The 18092-nt window shown below is 45.6% G+C and overlaps 1 protein-coding gene across 2 annotated transcripts in view; it reads left to right on the forward strand.

The window, feature by feature from the left end:
* XPR1 (xenotropic and polytropic retrovirus receptor 1) overlaps window positions 1-18092 on the forward strand; it is a 76620-nt gene that overhangs the window by 39545 nt on the left and 18983 nt on the right. For both annotated transcript variants that reach the window (XM_026042924.1, XM_026042925.1), the window contains exons 3-9: window positions 2117-2218; window positions 6309-6532; window positions 9004-9153; window positions 10171-10254; window positions 10738-10819; window positions 14829-15016; window positions 15262-15441. In XM_026042924.1, the coding sequence (XP_025898709.1) occupies window positions 2117-2218; window positions 6309-6532; window positions 9004-9153; window positions 10171-10254; window positions 10738-10819; window positions 14829-15016; window positions 15262-15441 (1010 nt within the window). The remainder of the gene's footprint in view (window positions 1-2116; window positions 2219-6308; window positions 6533-9003; window positions 9154-10170; window positions 10255-10737; window positions 10820-14828; window positions 15017-15261; window positions 15442-18092) is intronic.

Below are 18092 nucleotides of genomic sequence, written 5' to 3' on the forward strand. Positions count from 1 at the left end.
CAAAACACCCTCCTGAACATGAGGGTGGCACACGAGGGGTATAAAGGTAGTCTTCATTCCTGCGTTTGTGAATTACCGCGAGCTGAAATTCAGCTGTAGGAACAGTTTGTTGCGTTATGGAAGCGGCTGGGCCGGGGAGCTCGTGTAGGAGAGCCGAGGCCCGGCGGTCCCCGCGGGTTCAACGGGCATCCCCCGGGGATGGGGAGGTCGGGAAGGGGCGACCTTGGCAGCAGCAGGATGGGGGTAGATGTTAGGGACAGAGAAAGGGAAGGAAAGGGAGGTGGGCGCTGGCCGCCTTCAGAAGCAGCTCCCGTTGTCATGGAGCTTCCGAAGGCCAGGCCGGCTTCTGGCCCCGGAGTTTCTCGTGGCACAAAACGGCGTCCTGTCCTAGCCTTGGGGAGGAAGAAACAAACACAAAAGGCAAGGCAATAGCCTTGGCAGTGCTTGCCTGCTATTGCAGCAGAAGGGCCGAGCTGCAGTGGGAAGCAAACCAGGAGGAGGCCTTTTCTTCTCAAAAATCCTGGGTTTTAAACTGACCACCACTGTGGTCTGCAAAACACCTTTTGTCAGGAGGGGCTTGACATTTCCCAAAGGCTTTCAATAGTTGATAGAGACTCTTGCTTTCTTTTCAGCCAGCCGTGTTTGGACATCTAAATCCTGACCTGAATTCCTAATCTCAAGGATTTTGGAAGGTCTGGCAGAGTGGGCTGTGAATGTTTTTTCCTCATTTTTCTCTTCAATAGTTGTTTACCATTTCCCAGAGTGGTCATAGCTCTGTAAGAAGATAAGTATTTATTTGACTTTGGGTTTGTTAGGTTGGCATCATAGGGCTTTGCTGGGCTTTCTGTGACTTCGGGAAAGGCTTGGATTAGAGATCTTTATGTTTGGCTTTCTGGACAAAAAAGTATTAACGCCATTTTCTGGTCTCTTGATCCAGTGATTGGCCTTCAAAAACTCCCTTAGTTTTTGCTTTTGCTTTGGGAAAGGTGTTTGTTGCCTCTGCAGCCCTCCCAGTTTGTCCTGCAGGCCCTTGCTTAAAAACCAACTCCAGTTTTGCTGCTCGTTGCTGGCTGCTGTTTGGAAGCGTTTCAGGCAGTTAGGGAGCGAATAGCTCCGCATATGAAGCATTGCCCAGTAATTCCCGTCGCTTTGTTTGCGAGAGCCCCAATCCTTGCCCCGACGGACCGCGGCAAGTCCCGGCCGCGCTGCCCGTGCCCCGGAGGGAGATGTCGGCCGCCGCGAGGACTCACCCGCCGCACGCGGGCAGGGATCTCTGCTGCTCCTCCTGCTGCTCCTCGCGCCCCCGGGCCAGCGGTGCTGAGGAGGAAGGGTGCAGGTCAGCCCCTGCGCCCACAGCCCCTGGCAGTGGCTCCCTATGCCTTCCCTAGATGCAACCCTCGAAACGTGAATTCGGTGCGCTTCAAAATGAGAATCTGGTGTTGAACGTCGTGAACCTACGTACGCCAACGGCCACGAGCATAAAACTGGGAAGATTCTTGGTGTTAAGAATGTATACGCAAGCACTCTCTTGAACAATTCGGTGTTGTTTTTATCTGAAAATTAATGCTAAAAGAAGGTTTTCTTGGCTTTGGCAGTCCGGAACATCCATCTTATTAGGTTTTACAGGAGACACCCAGCTTCTTTAATACCATGTAGTTCCAGATCTATTTATTGCCCTTATCAACACCATCTTAATTTGCCTCTTTTTTTTTTTTTTTCTCTTCATAAAAATGCAACCTTTTTTAGCCTCTAAGAACACCAGAGAACTCTGAAAACACTGATGACTCTGGTATGAGGAGTCTGATTTATTCCGTCGTTAGGAAGATTTGTGACAGATGTTTGGGAGTGCTAACATTTTTAATTAGAGGGTGGCCCCTTTGTTTTGTACTCATTCCATTCATTTCTTAATCACGGGAAGATTCATTCAGCCTGTGAAATGCTGCACTTTCGGAGCTGCTACACTGTGTTCTCCATAAATAACCAAGACCTGAACTGAGGAATTCTCTGCAGGACAAGGAAGCTGCTTTTACTCTGCAGATGTATTTCCATGGCAGCCACATAGCAAATCGTTCCCACTTCATTCTCTTACAGCGTTATTTTTCCTTTTGTCTTGCAGTCACAGATGAGGATGCAGTGAAAAGGTATTTTGCCAAGTTTGAAGAGAAGTTCTTCCAAACCTGTGAGAAAGAACTTGCCAAAATCAACACTTTCTATTCAGGTAAGGTGCTTATTTGTGTATTTTTGTAGAAAATAAAGCAATACAAAAAGAGTCTAACATCTCCAGACACTCCAAATCACTGCAGTGCTCATGCAGACCTGCCATCAGGTAATTATAGGCTGGGTTTATCTGAGAGATTGCTCTGGTTCAATCACAGCTGCAGAGCTACCATGAGGTCCAAATGAAGGGAGAATGGAAGGCAGGTGATTTCATTGCTTGTGAGTAGCATCTGCTGAACTACAGACTACAGAAAGCTGCTCTGAAATTTGTGTAGTGGTTTGTGTGTAGGGAACAGTTTCTCAGCACTGCATACCCATGGTGACTGTTTCTGGTGCTGGCTGTCTTCACTGGCCTGTTCTGTGCTTGAATGCCAAGCTACCTCACCAGTATTTAATGAGGTTGTGCAGGAAGAGCTCTCCTGGACACACCTGTGTGTAGTAACTCATCCATCCAACCCTTGAAAGTGCTCTTGAGAGTCTCTTTAAATATATTTAAACACATGCCACTTTCTGAAGTAGAAGAGGCAGTAGCAATTTGTCATCTCCTGCATATGCTCTTTAGTCAATTTGAATAAAAATGTAGCGGCAGTTTAAGGTTAAGTTTAAGGATTTCTAGGCTTTGTATTTTGAAGTGCTACTGTTTAGTGTTTTCCCAGTGGAAGTTTGCTCTCTCCAGCCCTCAGAATGGAATAATCAGAATTCACCCTGCAATATTTCTAATAGTGTGCCCTGGTTCCACCCCTGTTCACGTTTCAACTAGTTCTCAGCCTCTTTTGGTAATGTTTAAACTGGGTTTCCAATGGGAAGAGCATTTAAATATGGATACAATGATGTATGGACTTTTGCCATGCTTTTTCTTAGCGAGTTGTTGATTCATTAACTTCTTGCTATGAAAAGGCTTTTGCAGCACTTCGTGGCAGCCTTTTCTGTTTCTCATTTTAGTCTGCTAACAAGGTCGAGTCGCGCAAAGTATTTTAATAAGCATGGGGCGATGATTTTATTACTGTTTATTTTATCGCTAATAGGATCTGGGTTGTGCGAATAGCAAAAAGCACAATAGCTGCAAGGCCTGCCCTGCAGCTGCCTCTGCTCCCATGTAGGGAAGTCCGTGTCGCTCGCGGTGCCCGAGTTAGGGGCCTTTCTGCAGCGCTCGTGGCGCGAGGACAGGGGCGCGCGCAGCCCTGCAGCCTGAAGCAGTGTGGTTTGTTAGGCCTGCTGCTTTTGCACTTTACTCCGTGGACTCTGCCTCCAGATAATTCGTATTTACCTACCTAAACACACTTGTTTTCAGCTTGCTTTGCTTTGAGATCTGCCGTTTCTGTTCCAGATCCGGATACTCACAAAGTCGTCTTTTCTGGTTACACAGGCTGCTTAATAAAAGATTCTGTATTCCAAGCTGGATTCCATGAAGAAAATTCTGTCATCTTGTATGCACGATGCAGGTGATAATTTTCCCTAATGAAGACCTGCTAGCACTTCTGCGCCCCCATATACACACACCTCACAATGCTCTTTGAAATGACACTAATAATATAGGGTAGATTTTCTTCTACCTGCTGTCATTTCAAAAAGTTTTAAGAGAGAACACATGCAATTTGTATATCACAAGTCGCTTTTGATAAGATTAAAATAAGTCTTTTATTTGCAGAAGAGCAATGTGACTTTAATGATGTGAAAAGCCTTATTAGGGTTTTTTTTTTAACATTATGCTGCAAGTGGGAACCTGGGGACACCTTTCTTGTCTTGTTCATGTCAGAGATGCATCATGTTGTGTCAGGCCCCGTTGCGTCTACAGGCGTGGGTTGGCTTGGGTTGGGACCTGGGATGTGCTACTCATAGGCATGTGCCTACAATAAATAAATTTGAGTACAATAAACGCCACTCACTTTTGAAGAAAGCAAATGCTTCTCTTAACCTCCTTCTATGCTCGATTCAAAGAAAACAGGAGTTGTGGATTGTACAGAGGGGCCCAGAGGAGGTCGTTCTCGGGCACAGGTTTTGTGGGTCTCTCTGTGGTCCAAACTCTGGTTTGGGATTTGGCGGAGGGGAAATTTTCTGTCCTTGAAATTGTTGGAATCGGGTGGTTCTTGGCCTGTTGCTTAGCAGTCTCAGCTGGCTGTGTTTTTGTGGTTAGTGTAGGAGCTGTCTTTATTAATTGCAGGAAGCCGTGGCTTTAACCTGGTAACCAAGAACATGACAAGCACAGGCAGGAAGGGAACTGAGGTGGGAAGAGCCTCTCTGAGCTGAGCAGAGCGCGGCGAGCTGGGGCTGCGGCGGGGAGGCTGCTGCACTGCACTCTTGGCCCCTCGATGGGATGTGTTTTTCCGGATTCTTACACAGGAGCTTTTCCTTACCCTCAGAGAACGATGCAGAAAACCCAGCTGGGAATTGCACAGATGAGGCGGCGACGCTGCAGCCCCTGCTTTTTGATGAGCAGGTTTGGGGCCCGACTGCTGCCTTATTGCAGGTCTGCCCCTGCGTGTTGCTTAGGTCTTTACCAAGGAGGTTGTGCCTCCGCTGTGGTGCTCCTGGACGTCGGGGCATGCTTTCCAAATGTTTTAAGAGTGTATAACACATTGGGAAACTGCTTTCTGCTGTGCTTTGCAGCTGCCCTGGGCGATGTGGTGGGTGTTTTCGGGAAGCCAGCGCACCTTTTACCTTATTTTGCCTCTGCAACAAGTCCTGGCGATAAAATTGCCCCGTAATAAGATGAGATGATTGTGGGTTTGGTAACTGGAGCCAACGCAAGGTTTGCAAACAGACAGTAAAATCACAGCGTCTATTTAGAATTTATTTTGAAGCTTTTTTTTTTCTGTAAATATTGTGCTACCAAACTAATGGGTTTAAAGATTTTTCTGGACTTGGGGGCAGCAGAACATGTGCTTTGGATCAAGAGATGAAAACTCAATCTCTTGCCAGCATATTTAATATTTTTATCCAGAAGAAATCACAGCGTATCACCAGATGGTTTAATATAACGTCTTGAATAGCGAGTGCGAAGTTGTGGGTTGTAGTTATATGAAGGCTTTTGCTTCCAGCAGATAACTCTCTGCTACCTCTCCTAAAACGTTTTTTGGGGGGAAAGAGGATATTTTTGCAGCCTGGCCTTGTGTCTGTTCAGTGCGAGGTGGCTGGAGGCTGCGAGTCCCTCCCTGTGGTGGATTCCTAGCACGTGTAGGAGCGACAGGAGGGGAATAAACCTTTCCAGGGCCTTTAGGACATCCTGTGTGTTTGGGCTCATGGGCAATGAAGAGATGGAGAGTGTCAATCTGTTCCACACTTGATTTCTATTTCTTTTCTGTCTCCTCCCTTTTTTGTTCAGAAAGGTGTTGTGCTCCTGGAAAGCATCCTATGGAGAACACTGTAAAACTATTTACAGAGGGGTTTTGCTGTTAAAAAAAATAGTCAGAATTGAACAAGACTTGAGTCAGAAAAGGCCAGCATAACTCCCAGCAGTGAGACTTACCTGTGTGCGTGTTGTGTAAAATATTAATGAAGAGAAGATGCTGATGTGTATAATTTACTTCGACTTCGAGTCGCCCAGAGTATGGGCTGGCAGGGAGTTTAATGCCGCCTCTCTTTGGGGACAGGCAGTGTTGGAGGAGCGAGAGGCGGCGCAGAGCCCTGTGCTCGCCCTTGTGGTGCTGAAGGAGCCCGCGCCGGCCGGGCGGCACGTTGGGACCGAGGGAGCGGGTTCTTATACACTCCTGGCATGGGTCTCACTTAGAAACTGAAGCTGGGGTGCAGGGCGCGAGGTGGGAGTTATTTCTGCTGCTGCCTTAGCCTGCGCCCAAGGGACGCTCGCTTGTGCGCTTGATTTTTGACTAGGGTGGTTGAGACTTGTCTGACATCAAGGCTTTTTTGAGAGAGTTATTGCATTAAAATCTTTAATGAGCAGGAGCTGCATAAATGAAGCATTTGTAGTGTTGTCAATTTTAGCGATCGCTGGAGAAAGGCCGTGCAACAGGCTGCTCTGTTCAGGGCTTTTTGTCTACAAGTGCTTTACCTGGGGGAAGAGCACAGTGCTTTTTCCAGGCTCGGTAAGCCCGTGGCTCCATGCTCACCTGCCGCTTTCCTTTCGTTGCTCCCAGAAAAGCTTGCGGAAGCTCAGCGCAGGTCCGCCACCCTCCAGACGGAATTGCAGTCCACTTTGGATGCGCAGAGAGAAGCCAGTGGGATTTCCACGTTGCGGCAGCGCAGAAAGCCGGTCTTCCACCTGTCCCATGAGGAGCGTGTCCAGCATAGGAATATCAAAGACCTGAAACTGGCCTTCAGCGAGTTCTACCTCAGCCTCATCCTGCTGCAGAACTATCAGGTACCGCGGGAGGAGCTGGTTTTACCCCCCGCTATTTGGCGTGTGTTAGCTCTGCGCTTGGGTCTCCTTGAATGGCCTCGTTCAAGACAGATTCCAGTTTCTTTCTCTCTTTGGGGGCCCTCGACTTTTTGGAATGAAGAGCACGCCCCTGGATAGCGACCCAAGGCAGCTAAACTGACCTGAGGAAGACCTTCCTTTCCTCCCCTTTCCGGGGCTGGCTGACCCCGTGTCCCTGCCCCAGGCGTGCGCAGGACGTGCAGTCCCTGCCCCGTGCAGAGGCCCCACGCTGCCGCGGTGTGTTATTCTGCACGAGGCCGGAGCCACGAGGCTTGGGAAGAAGCTGGTTTATCCAGTATTTACACTGGAGGTTTGAAACACTGACATGCTGTTTCCTCCAGGTGTTGCCATGGTAGTGGCTATGACCTTGCTATATCAATATTTCTTTCTAAAACATCCATTTAAAAAACAATGTTTTCAGTTGTGCAGGGTGCAGGCTCATTTGTCTTGTGTGAAAAAACAAATCTTCAGCTGGACCTGTATTGCTAGCATGAAAAGGCACAATAGACGTTGCAGAGACTAATTTTGTTGCAAAAATCTCCAAACAAAAAATCTGAAACTGTCATGATCTTTTATCACTGGACTGATTATTTTGGTGTGTTCTTTTTTTTTAACAGGAGAGAGAGGAGGGGAAAAAAAAGAACACTTAAATTCCTTAACATAAAATCACCACCTCATTATTCAGATCTTTACAAGGATTGTTTCTCTGCTTGATAATTTCACTAGAAGTTCACTGTAAGAAATACGTAAATACTGCTCTATTGTAGGACAGTGCTTAATCCTTCCAAAATTCTGAGTATTTGCAACTTTTCTGAAGTGAAATTATGCCCATGAACACATATGCCAACATTTACTCACTTAGTTGCCTCAATGGGAATTTCATTGCCTCAGTGTTTGTTTTCTGGGCTGGAAATTCTTGGTCCAGCCCGTCTGAAAATGGGCTCCCGACTGCCTTAAAGAGAAGTTTTTGGGGATGTTTTAGATATACTATGTCTGCTTGGTTGGACAGCCAGCATTAATTTACTGATAACAAAGACTATGTAATTATATATACATACATGTATATGTGCACACACATAAATATTTAAGTCAAATTATAATTTAGATGAAAGATGGTATTTTAGAACATGCAAATCTTGAAGTGAAGTGATATTGGACACTTGTGGGGTAAATACTGGAAGCTGATTGAGTCTTATGAAACTGCTCTGTAATTGCCTTTGTATTTCCTAATGCACTTAATGTGTGAGCAAGGATTCCAAGTCTGTCCTTTCATCCTACGTGATCTTGATATTGTGCAAGTTGCATGGGATGTTGTGCAGTTTCAATGGCAAAACATATCTTTAGTTGAGTCCAGTCAATAGATTCAATTAAGTAGTAGCAGAAATGGAAGTCAAACTTGCAGAAAACTTTTTGTTGAATAAGTGTTTAGAATAACAAAACATCCAAAAACGCGGACTGTCTCAGTGATATTTGATCATTCCCGTTCCTAATTTCTCCACCGAATGTCCCAGGAATGTGCCCTGAGGCACCCGAGAGTTACTGAGGTTTTCTGAACAGCAAATAAAGGGATATCAGGTCAGGCTACCAAAAATTCTGTCCAAAAATATCATTTTGTTGCGTCTTTTTCATTTTGAGTTAGAGAAGAGTGATCTGCTCTTCCAGGGGTGGGATGCTGCCTTTTCCAATAGAAAATAATTAAAGTCTCTTGTCTGCAATAATGCAGGTCATTAATGCACTGCCTTCCTGCTCCCATCTCCCTGTCCTGCTTTCCCCGTCTATATGATGGGGCTCTGGTATTAAATCACTCTAAGCATAATTGGATTGAAAATAATCTCAGTGAGTAGTTTGTGCCTCTCCCCGGGGTAATGCATTCTGCTCTTCTCTGTTTCTTTTTTCCAAGCTATTTAATTTTTTTTCGTTTAAAAATCAAAGTTAATCATTCCCTGGTCTGCTTGTGGCCTTGCTGCTTTTTGAATGAAAAACTAAGCCTTTTGAGGGGTGTTTTTGTATACTTAAATGGAATATTTCATGTACATCTTACCACAGCAGTTGCCTGTCTGATGCAGTGGGGCGAGCTTTTCATGTCCTTGTTACTGCGGATAAACTCAAATGCAATTTGGGAATCAACTGTTACTTTTCACCCCTAGCACAGTATTGAGTGTGAGGCTGGAGCTGTGTTTCCCTGGGCCCTGCAAATAAGTTCTCTCCTCCGTGCCCTTGCTCCACACACTTCTTTAGTGGTTTGCACTAGATCTATACTACGTCTAAAAAAGCAACAACACACACAAGCCTCCTGACAATAGATAAACTAATAGATACCATCATTTTGGTTCTCCTGGAATATAACCTTTTAACTTTCTCCTCAACTGACTGGAGTTAAAAACGAGTATCTGGTGTTTTTTCTTTTTCTTTAGAACCTGAACTTCACTGGCTTTCGCAAGATCCTAAAGAAGCATGACAAGATCCTGGAGACCTCACGAGGAGCAGACTGGCGGGTGGCCCAGGTGGAGGTGGCACCATTCTACACTTGCAAGAAAATCAATCAGCTTATCTCTGAAACAGAGGTAAGGATGCTAGCCTGTGCACTGGCTTCTCTTTTAGCCAGGAAAGAAGTTATTTTTGGTATTCATATTCCCTTGCTAAAAATCCTTTGTCATATGAACATCCTGTATCTACCACTGAGACGAGCATTAATTGATCTTGAAGTGCAACTGACTTCTGGCATTGCTTTATAAAGTCTGTGTGTGTTGTCATGAGAGTTAGATCAGCATTAAGTTGTGTTGTGTTATACCTCAATGCAGGCAATGTCAAGGACAAGGGCAGGCTCCTTCACCTGGGGAGAAATAACCCCAGGTACCAGGACAGATAGGGGTTGACCTGCTGGAGAGCAGCTCCGCAGAGAGGGATCTACGACTCGTGGTTGACACCAAGTTAACCATGAGCCAGCAGTGTGCCCTTGTGGCCGAGAAGGCCAATGGGATCCTGGCTGCATCAGGAGGATGCTCCCAGCAGGTCAAGGGAGGGGACCCTGCCCCTCTCCTCAGCTCTGGTGAAGCCAAACCGGGAGCACTGGGGACAGTTCTGGGCTCCCCAGGACAAGAGGGACATGGAGCCTCTAGAAAGGGTCCAGCACAGAGTGACAAAGATGATTAAGGGACTGGAGCATCTCTAGTGTGAGGAAAGACTAAGCGAATGGGGCCTATTCAGCCTGGAGAAGACTGAGAGGGGACCTGATCAATATGTACAAGTACCTGAGGGGAGGGTGTAGGGAGGAAGGGGCCAAGCTCTTCTCGGTGGTGGCCAGTGACAGGACAAGGGGTAATGGGTCCAAATTAAAACACAGGCAGTTCGTCTGCCTGTGAGGAAGAACTTCTTTCCTGTGGGGGTGCCAGAGCCCTGGAACAGGCTGTCCAGGGAGGTTGTGGAGGATCTTCCAAACATGCCTGGATGTGACCTTGTGCCACATGTTCTAGGTGTCTCTGATTAAGCTGGAGGATTGGATTAGATGATCTCTAGAGGTCCCTTCCAACCTCGACCATTCTGTGATTCTGTGTAACTTGTGTATTTTTTAATCTCCTTAGGCAGTGGTGACCAACGAGTTAGAAGATGGAGATAGGCAGAAGGCTATGAAACGCTTGCGTGTGCCACCTTTGGGAGCAGCTCAGGTGAGAGATCAAGTTATACATTCAGCTGCAAAAAGGAGCCAGCGTAGATTCAACTTACGACTGGGGAAGTGGAAATACATGGATATGATGGTGTTCCACCCATTCTGAGCGGAGGCTTGGGCACATAATCTCCTTTAGTTGTGGGAGATACAGAGATAGCTTACTAGCCTTAGTGTGTGAAGCCAATGTAATGAAGGGATGAGATGAATAGTAAAGGAGAATTCATGCTAATAATGTATATTTACTGTTGGTATGGCCCAGAAAACTTTTCAAAACGTATCTGAGCTCTATTTTAACACAGATTCAGGGTAGACAAGAACACTATGCAGCATTTGTCAGTTTAGAGAAACCTCACTTGAGGAGAAAGGGAAAATGCAATGAGGCCAGAATGTTGTATCCCTGATTTTAAGCTTATTGTGCAAATGAATCTGAGTTTGGTGACATATTTATCTCTTCGTAATTCCACACTTGTCTTGTTTGCAGCCTGCCCCAGCCTGGACTACGTTCCGGGTTGGATTGTTCTGCGGAATATTCATTGTCCTGAACATCACGGTCATACTTTCAGGTAGGTTTGCTCAGCTGGACCCAGCTGACTCCCACTGCCTGGCCTGGGTCTGTTCTCCGTGGGGAATGGCCTGGAGCTGAGCTCGACTGGCCAGGATGTTCTGGGTTAGGTCAGGCTGAGTCAGATCACACTGGTGCAAGTTCTGCTCGGTAATGGGTGATAGCTCTCACATTACAGACCCAGATACTAATCTTTGAATGTGCTTGGGTTTGTGCTGCTGCTTTCCCTCCCTCCTAATTCAAGGTGAGGATATCCTGGAGATATAAGATCCCAAATGAATTTGTTTTCTTTCTGTGAGCACACAACCCTGGCTCCATTCAGAGAGATGCTTATACAGCTTGAATTTTGCCTAGAACTGACTCCGTAAAAGAATGAAAGCAGTTGCAGAGCTGTGTGAGCACTGAGCATTCAGGAAGTTTTTATGCACCAATTTTTAGGGCATAAAATCTTGATGCCTATTAGCAGAGTTAATTGGGTTTGTCTTGTTGGCAAACTTGTGACAAGTTTAAAAAGGACAATAAATTACTGCTTATCTTAATCTTTGATTTTATTCTGCTTTGCACCTTCTGAGTTGCTGGAAACTCCTCTTTGTGTAAACATCTTGTTAGTCCTCGAGATGCAGAGTGTTCCAAGCAGCTTCACTAACAGTGCAAGTTCAGCAATGGTGTAATTTGCTTAAACAACATTCAGGAAAAGGTTAATAGATCAGCATAGAACGTTTTGCTTTAGGGAAAACCTGTGTTTAGGGAAAACCTGTGTTTGATATAAGAGAATTTTGAATTAGATCCAGTCATCCCATGGGGTAGAATTTCTCTCTTTTAGAACGTGTTTGCAAGGACTTTCCCTTCTAGTCTTTCTGTGACAGAGCAGAAAAATGACCCTCTGTTTGAAAGGTTGTTCTTGATTCGTTATTTCTTCCTCTTCTCTGTGATGTGCATGTTTGATCTCTGTGTGAGATGTGAATGTGATAGAGGTTGGCTGCGTGCATTTTATCTCTTAGCGTTAAGAATGCAAAGTGACACAGCTGTGAGCATATTCATAAACATGATTGTGCCTCCCAAGCACACCCTGCTAAATTAGTATGAATAACAGGTATGTCTATTTTGGGAGACAGACGTGCTCTTTTATTCTGTAAGTTATTCAAATATAGGATAAGAATTGTACGAACAGAAACAAAGTTTTTTGTCTTTTAATTAGGTATCACTTTGACTTCTCTGTTTTTGTGATTTGATTGGTGCAGATTGGTTTTTAGCACTGTATGTGTAGAAATTATATTACAGCATTGGGACATCACCTCCATTAGCAGAACACATTTGTATTCCCCTCCTTTGAAAAGCAAACAGCAACATTTATAGAGATGAGTTCACAGTAACTTGGGGTCCATGAAATGTTGCGACTCCTGCAAGTGGACACCAGGAGACTGTCACCCTCAAGAATATGTATTTTGAGGCCTCACTAGTACTACATCAGTTTTACTTTGAGTCAAATTTAATGTGCAACTGAGCTTGAAAGTTTATGGAAGTAGAGATAAGGTTAATTAATCAAAATCAGTCAGACTTTGTGCAAGATCTCAAGGCTACTTTCACAGTGCTCTGTCTGTGTCTCACCTGGCAAGGGCGCACGATAACAGAACCAGCTCTGAGCCAGAAGAACATGTCAGTGGTCACGTTACTGGATGTCTTAGCTCGCTGTGGTATTAATGAATGGACAGTGGAAATTGTTACCGATTTTGTTAGCAGCCCGCAAAGTCGTAGGGTATTCTTGGGGAAGAGAAGAAAACGCTTGACCTTAATTAGGTGAGTAATCATGTTGAAATGTTGTGAAATGAGCGCAGAGAGAGCTATTAAAAGACATTGGTGGCCATATGAGAGTCTCTGTGTAGAAGAGAGTCAGATTGGGATGTTGGGCTCATCACCAGGAAAATCTTCCTCTCCCAACACCTCATTTAGAGCCCTTGTCTGCTGGGGCTTTGTGGTGTTGGTTGCTAGAGGGATAAGTGAATCAAATGCCACGTGCTAGGAAATGACTTGACTTAGTGTTGGGTTTAGGTGAAAATAATATTTTATTGAAAAATCTTTTTGCCTTGGATCTTGAGGACAGATCTCTGCATTGGATGCTGGGGTGTACTGAGTGCTGGTCTTGCTGGTATCCGCACAGCTTTGCAGGAGGGCAAGTCTGCTAGCAAGGGGCCAGAAATACAGCTTTAAAAGAAAAGCTTCCAGGCTTGAGGTGACGTATTATAGTTAGCAGAACATTCTCCAATTTTTCTGCTGCTTCACTCAGACTAGATTCTGTTACTTGCTTAAGGAGAATTGTTTGTAAATTTTAAAAATGAGAAGAAAAGTCTTTGAATCTTCAGATGAGTCTTTGAAAATGATTTGAAATTGAATCTTAGCTCTAGTCTTCACTGATGTTTCCGTTATCAGACATTTCAGTTTTCTTATGTCGCTTGCTCAAGTCTTGCTCAGAAGATGATGAAGGGAGGGGAGGCAGGGTTTCTCGCCACAAAACCTTGTGTGATGCTTGAACTTTGCCTGAAGTTTCGGATTCTTCTCCTTTCTCGGGCTTGTATCAGGAATTCTGGCTCTGTATCGCCCTGAGCGTGCACAAGATGAGAGGCCATGAGATATGGAAGGCATATACCATGTTTGCCGTATTAAACTGCGTTTCCATTAGGGTTTAATGAAGATTGAAGATTTGTCTAGATGTTCAGAGTTGAGTACTAGCGCTTATCTGTTGTATTCTCTGCCTGGTAATTTTTGAATGTTTCTGATTCAGTATTTTGGGGGCTTTTCTGTCCAATGTAGAATCAGCTTCTGTGGCTTTGGATGTAGGCATTTTAGCTCAGAATGTGAAATGTTTGCTTTTTCCATTCCACACTTCTTTCCCCTTTGTCAGGGAATCTGTCACTTCTACCCAAAACTTGACTCTACTTTGCCTAAACGCGATATTCGCTTTATTCATAGCAACAGTTTTGGGGTCATTGTTCATTTAATTAATTTCCCCCATAGTTTCATGTGATGTAAAGTACTAATGCTGAACAGGTGAACGTTATTTACCTTATTTGGGAAAAATTTGGCTTGTAGTTTAGACAGGAGGGAGTGTGAGAAAAAAATTTTGGTATCAATTCTATTAAAGCATTTTCCTTTTGGAAAGGTGAGAGATGCTCAGGGAAGGAGAATTTGATGCCTAAAACAATTTTATTTGTCCTTTACTAATAAAACCCACATCAGGTCGTCAGGAGGGGACCATATTTTGTAAAGTGGCTTCTGCTAGACCAAGTTTCTGCTTTATAAGGATGCTCATTTTTTGGGAGTGAATCTCTTTCCAAAACCTTGAACACTGAACAAAGGAAGCGACAGACTTTCCAGCACTGCTGCCTTGTGTTGGATTTTTGTTCTGTGTGCAGCTGGAAATCATATTGCTGGTTATGAATATGTCCTACCTTACAGCTGTATAGTATTTAGTGAGTAGGCACATTTTAGCATTGTTTTAAGTGCGGTAAATCGTGCTTTCTTGGTTTTGAGGGGAGCTGAGATATTTGTATCTCCATCTGCAGAGATTTCATTGCTGCTAAAGCAGAATTTTGGGTGAATGTGGTCGTATTTCAGTTGGTCTTCTCCCTTACGCCTTTAGTGTGAGACAAGGGACCTATCACGCTGCCAACGATCTGACTATACAGGCTAGAAGTAGAAATTTCTCAGAATACTCCTAAATCCTCTTAAGGAGCTGTGTAGCACCAGTAAATTTAGGTTGAAAGGAGTTTGAAGTATCAGATATAATGGAATGAAGAAGGCAGGATGACTCACCCCTTTCCATAGCCTTGCCTGTCTAGCTCAAATCACTTAGGTAAGAGTGGCCAAGATGCTGGAATATGCAAGTGAGTTAGAAGCCTATTAAGTCTTGGGGATAAAGCACAGTAACTGAAAATCATCATAAAGAAGTGCAGTTAGATTTATGACATGGTTTGTGCTGCCATAAAGCTCTTTTTATTTATTTATTTTGTCAGGTGTGGTTTTTATAGATGGACCAAATGTGTGGCCACTGGTGAGAATCTATCGAGGTGGCTTCCTCCTGATAGAATTCCTGTTTCTCCTGGGCATCAACACGTATGGCTGGAGACAGGCCGGGGTGAACCATGTCCTCATCTTTGAGCTCAATCCCCGCAGCAACTTGTCCCATCAACATCTCTTCGAGGTAAGCGGAACAGATTGCAGGAATGGTTAAGCTGTGAGTATTGGGAGGATAAATCCTGTACAATTTCCTGGCGAGGAGCTGTAACACAATTACTGCATCCAGCAGAGGAAGTTGCTGAAGTCTGATTTGATTACAGGACTGAGCACTGCTCTCCGTTTTATTATAATGAGAATTCACTAGAAGGTTTGGAGTTTAGTCACCAAGGTATCTAACTCTGACTCTGGGTTTCTTCTGTCTTTGTGTAGATTGCTGGATTCCTTGGGGTTCTGTGGTGCCTGAGCCTGCTGGCATGTATATATGGTAAATTCACCTACATCCCTATGCAGGTGAATCCACTCATCCTCTACGGCTTCATGTTGCTTTTTCTCATCAACCCCACCAAAACCTTATACTACAAGTCCCGATTTTGGCTGCTCAAACTATTGGTAAGTCTCAAATTTCATGGGGGCAGGGGGGAAAGAAGTGAGAGAAATAAAAACATAAAATATCAGTTTGAGAATACAATCCTCACTCATTCTGAGACAAGAGGGATGCACTACCGTTATACACGTGCATTTATAGATGAAACAGGATAAGATATGGACTGCAAAGGTCTGTTGAGCATGGGCTTACAGAAGCAACTTCTGCCTGTCTGCACCGAGCTGTCGTTATCTTCCGATTGCAGGCAGTAACTTGTTAATATCTGTGTACAGCTATATGCATACTTGGGCATGTATAGAAACACTCCTCTGTGTTTGCCTGTCTCTTCCTTGACATATCAAAACAGTTTGGTTGGAGTTACAGTGCTCTTAGGGAAGCTGCATGGGTGCTGCTCCGCAGCCCAAGCCAAACTGAGGGTTTCAGGGAGTCGGTTCATTCATGGATTCATTGCAATACCCTTGCAAAGGTATTGCTTGTACAGTTAGGTTCACAGGTTTGTTTTTCTGTTTTTCTCTTCCTTTTTGACCTTAAGCAGAATCATTTATTTAGCCCCAGTTCCCATTTCCCTGGTGAGAAAAATCTTGGAAAGTGAGTACAAGTATACATGTGAATTCAGTGATGCAGGTCTGGGTGGGGACTGCAAAAGACTGGCATGCCGACTCCATAGACGGCTCATGAGTCCCTTCCCAAATGGTGGTTTCACACTTTCATCCCCACCCTCTGTGCATTTTTAAATTAGCTTTAATCAAATTGGTTCCCATGATACTTTACTCTTGCTGGAACTGCTCTGAGGGCATTTGGAGGTGGGGGAAGAGAGCGCTTGGCTGGCTGACATTATTCATGGAGTCATGATTTAAGACCAATTAAAACAATTATCCTTATCTGGAACATTGCAAAGATGAAAAATAGGATCACACTTCCTGTGTGTGTATGTGTGTGTGCAGATATGCACACAGGTATTTAACCTCCGTGCACTTACCTCTGTTTGATTTGCTATCTTTCTGCAATTTAGTTTTCCATTCCCTTTTCCCTTCCAGCACCGAGTCGTCTCTCAGACTTCCCTCTAGTCCCTGGTCTCATTAGTGCTGTCGCTGTCCCTTGGTGCTGGGGGACACACTGGAAACAGGCTAATAGCGCTCACACTATCTGTGCTAATTTGCCTTAATGCCTTAACAGGATAAGGTCTTCACAAACTCCTTGTAGCCCTGGCTAGACCGCTCCGGTCCCGGCTCTTGGCTTTTGTCAGACTGGATGGGTCTTCAAACGCGCAGAGGCCGCTTCCCCCGAGGTCTCCGGGGGAGAAAAGCCTCCTCGGAGAGTGAGATCCTTCAGCGCGGCGCTGCCGGCTGCCCTGCGTGGGGGCACGGGGCGGGGAGAGGCCACCCCAAAGCACGGAGCAGCTGTTAGGCTTCTCTCATGTTTATGAGACATAATTGGCTGGCTGGGTGTCTTTTTATTTCTTACCACAATAATCAGCAGCTACCTGAGTGGAAAAGGTTTCAGGAGTGCGCTTCTAAGAACTGCACTGCTCGCAGCACTGTCACTCTTGGTGAGCAGTTTCCCTCCCGTGCTTGCTGTGTTTATTTTTTAAGCATACACGCTGGCTAAAGTGAAGCCTGCCATACAGGGTGTAGCTGAGTGGCACTTCAGTTTTCCGAAAACCACTCTGGGAGTACATTTAAGTGTTCTGGAGCGTTTCCTCATTGAGGAGGCATCCACATCCACCTCTGTTCATCAGCAACTGTGTGGTGGGTATCCTAGGTGGAAGCTGTTTCAATAATCTCGGAGGTTACAGATTGCTCGCAACTCTTTCACTCATAGCAAGAATAATCATTTAGTCTGGTGTTTAATTCCTACCTTTCTCCTTTCTTGCCTGTGTGGCATCCTGCTTATGAATGGCAATGAAGCGAGCTGAGCGTACTCTGCCCTTCTGCTGCCAAGGGAGAACCAGCCTGAACGTGTAGCTGGGGCCCGTGGCCAGGCAAAGGAATCGGATCGCGGTGTGAGGAATGAACTAGGCTGAACATACCAATGCCTTGTGCAGGGCGCCGGAACAAGGGCAGGGAACGTATCCATGTGCGAGGTGACTGTCTGGGATGTGTTTTGCTCCAGCTCAAATATCTGCTCCCCCAGCACTTGCTAAAAGTGCAGTCATTGGCACCTGAAAATCTCTGTGTGAATTGTGGAACCACTTAATGTAATTGCAACCAATTACTTACTGCATCTTAAGTTTAACTTTAGCTCTTGGTATTTTATGACTTTATTCTGGCAGCCTGTCATTACTGAGGAATGCTGCCAAAGCTTCTCAGCTGGCAAGAGAGATGGGCGTGTGGGACCTGCCGTGGACAGTGCCACTGCCAAAGCCCCTTGTCCCAACGCTGCGAGTAGCTGTGGCCCCTTCTTTTTCAAGGCATCTGTGGAGCCGAGGTGACGCAGCCGAGTGCCCCGCGTGCACCTAGTGCTTCCTGCCGAGCGGGGCGCACGGCCGCGGCGTGGGGCGCGCGTGCCGGGGCCCTCGGCGGCGGCGAGCGTCGCGGCCGGCCTGTGGAAGCAGCTCGGAGGAGCTGGCAGGCACCACGCGCCCGAGGGACTCGGGGCTGAGGGGGCTCACGCAGCACCTCGCGCTCTTGGGGAGAGGTGACCGAGATGGGCACGT

Source organism: Nothoprocta perdicaria, unplaced genomic scaffold, assembly GCF_003342845.1.
Source record: "Nothoprocta perdicaria isolate Ctin4 unplaced genomic scaffold, notPer1 scaffold_318, whole genome shotgun sequence".
Taxonomy (NCBI): Eukaryota; Metazoa; Chordata; class Aves; order Tinamiformes; family Tinamidae; genus Nothoprocta; species Nothoprocta perdicaria.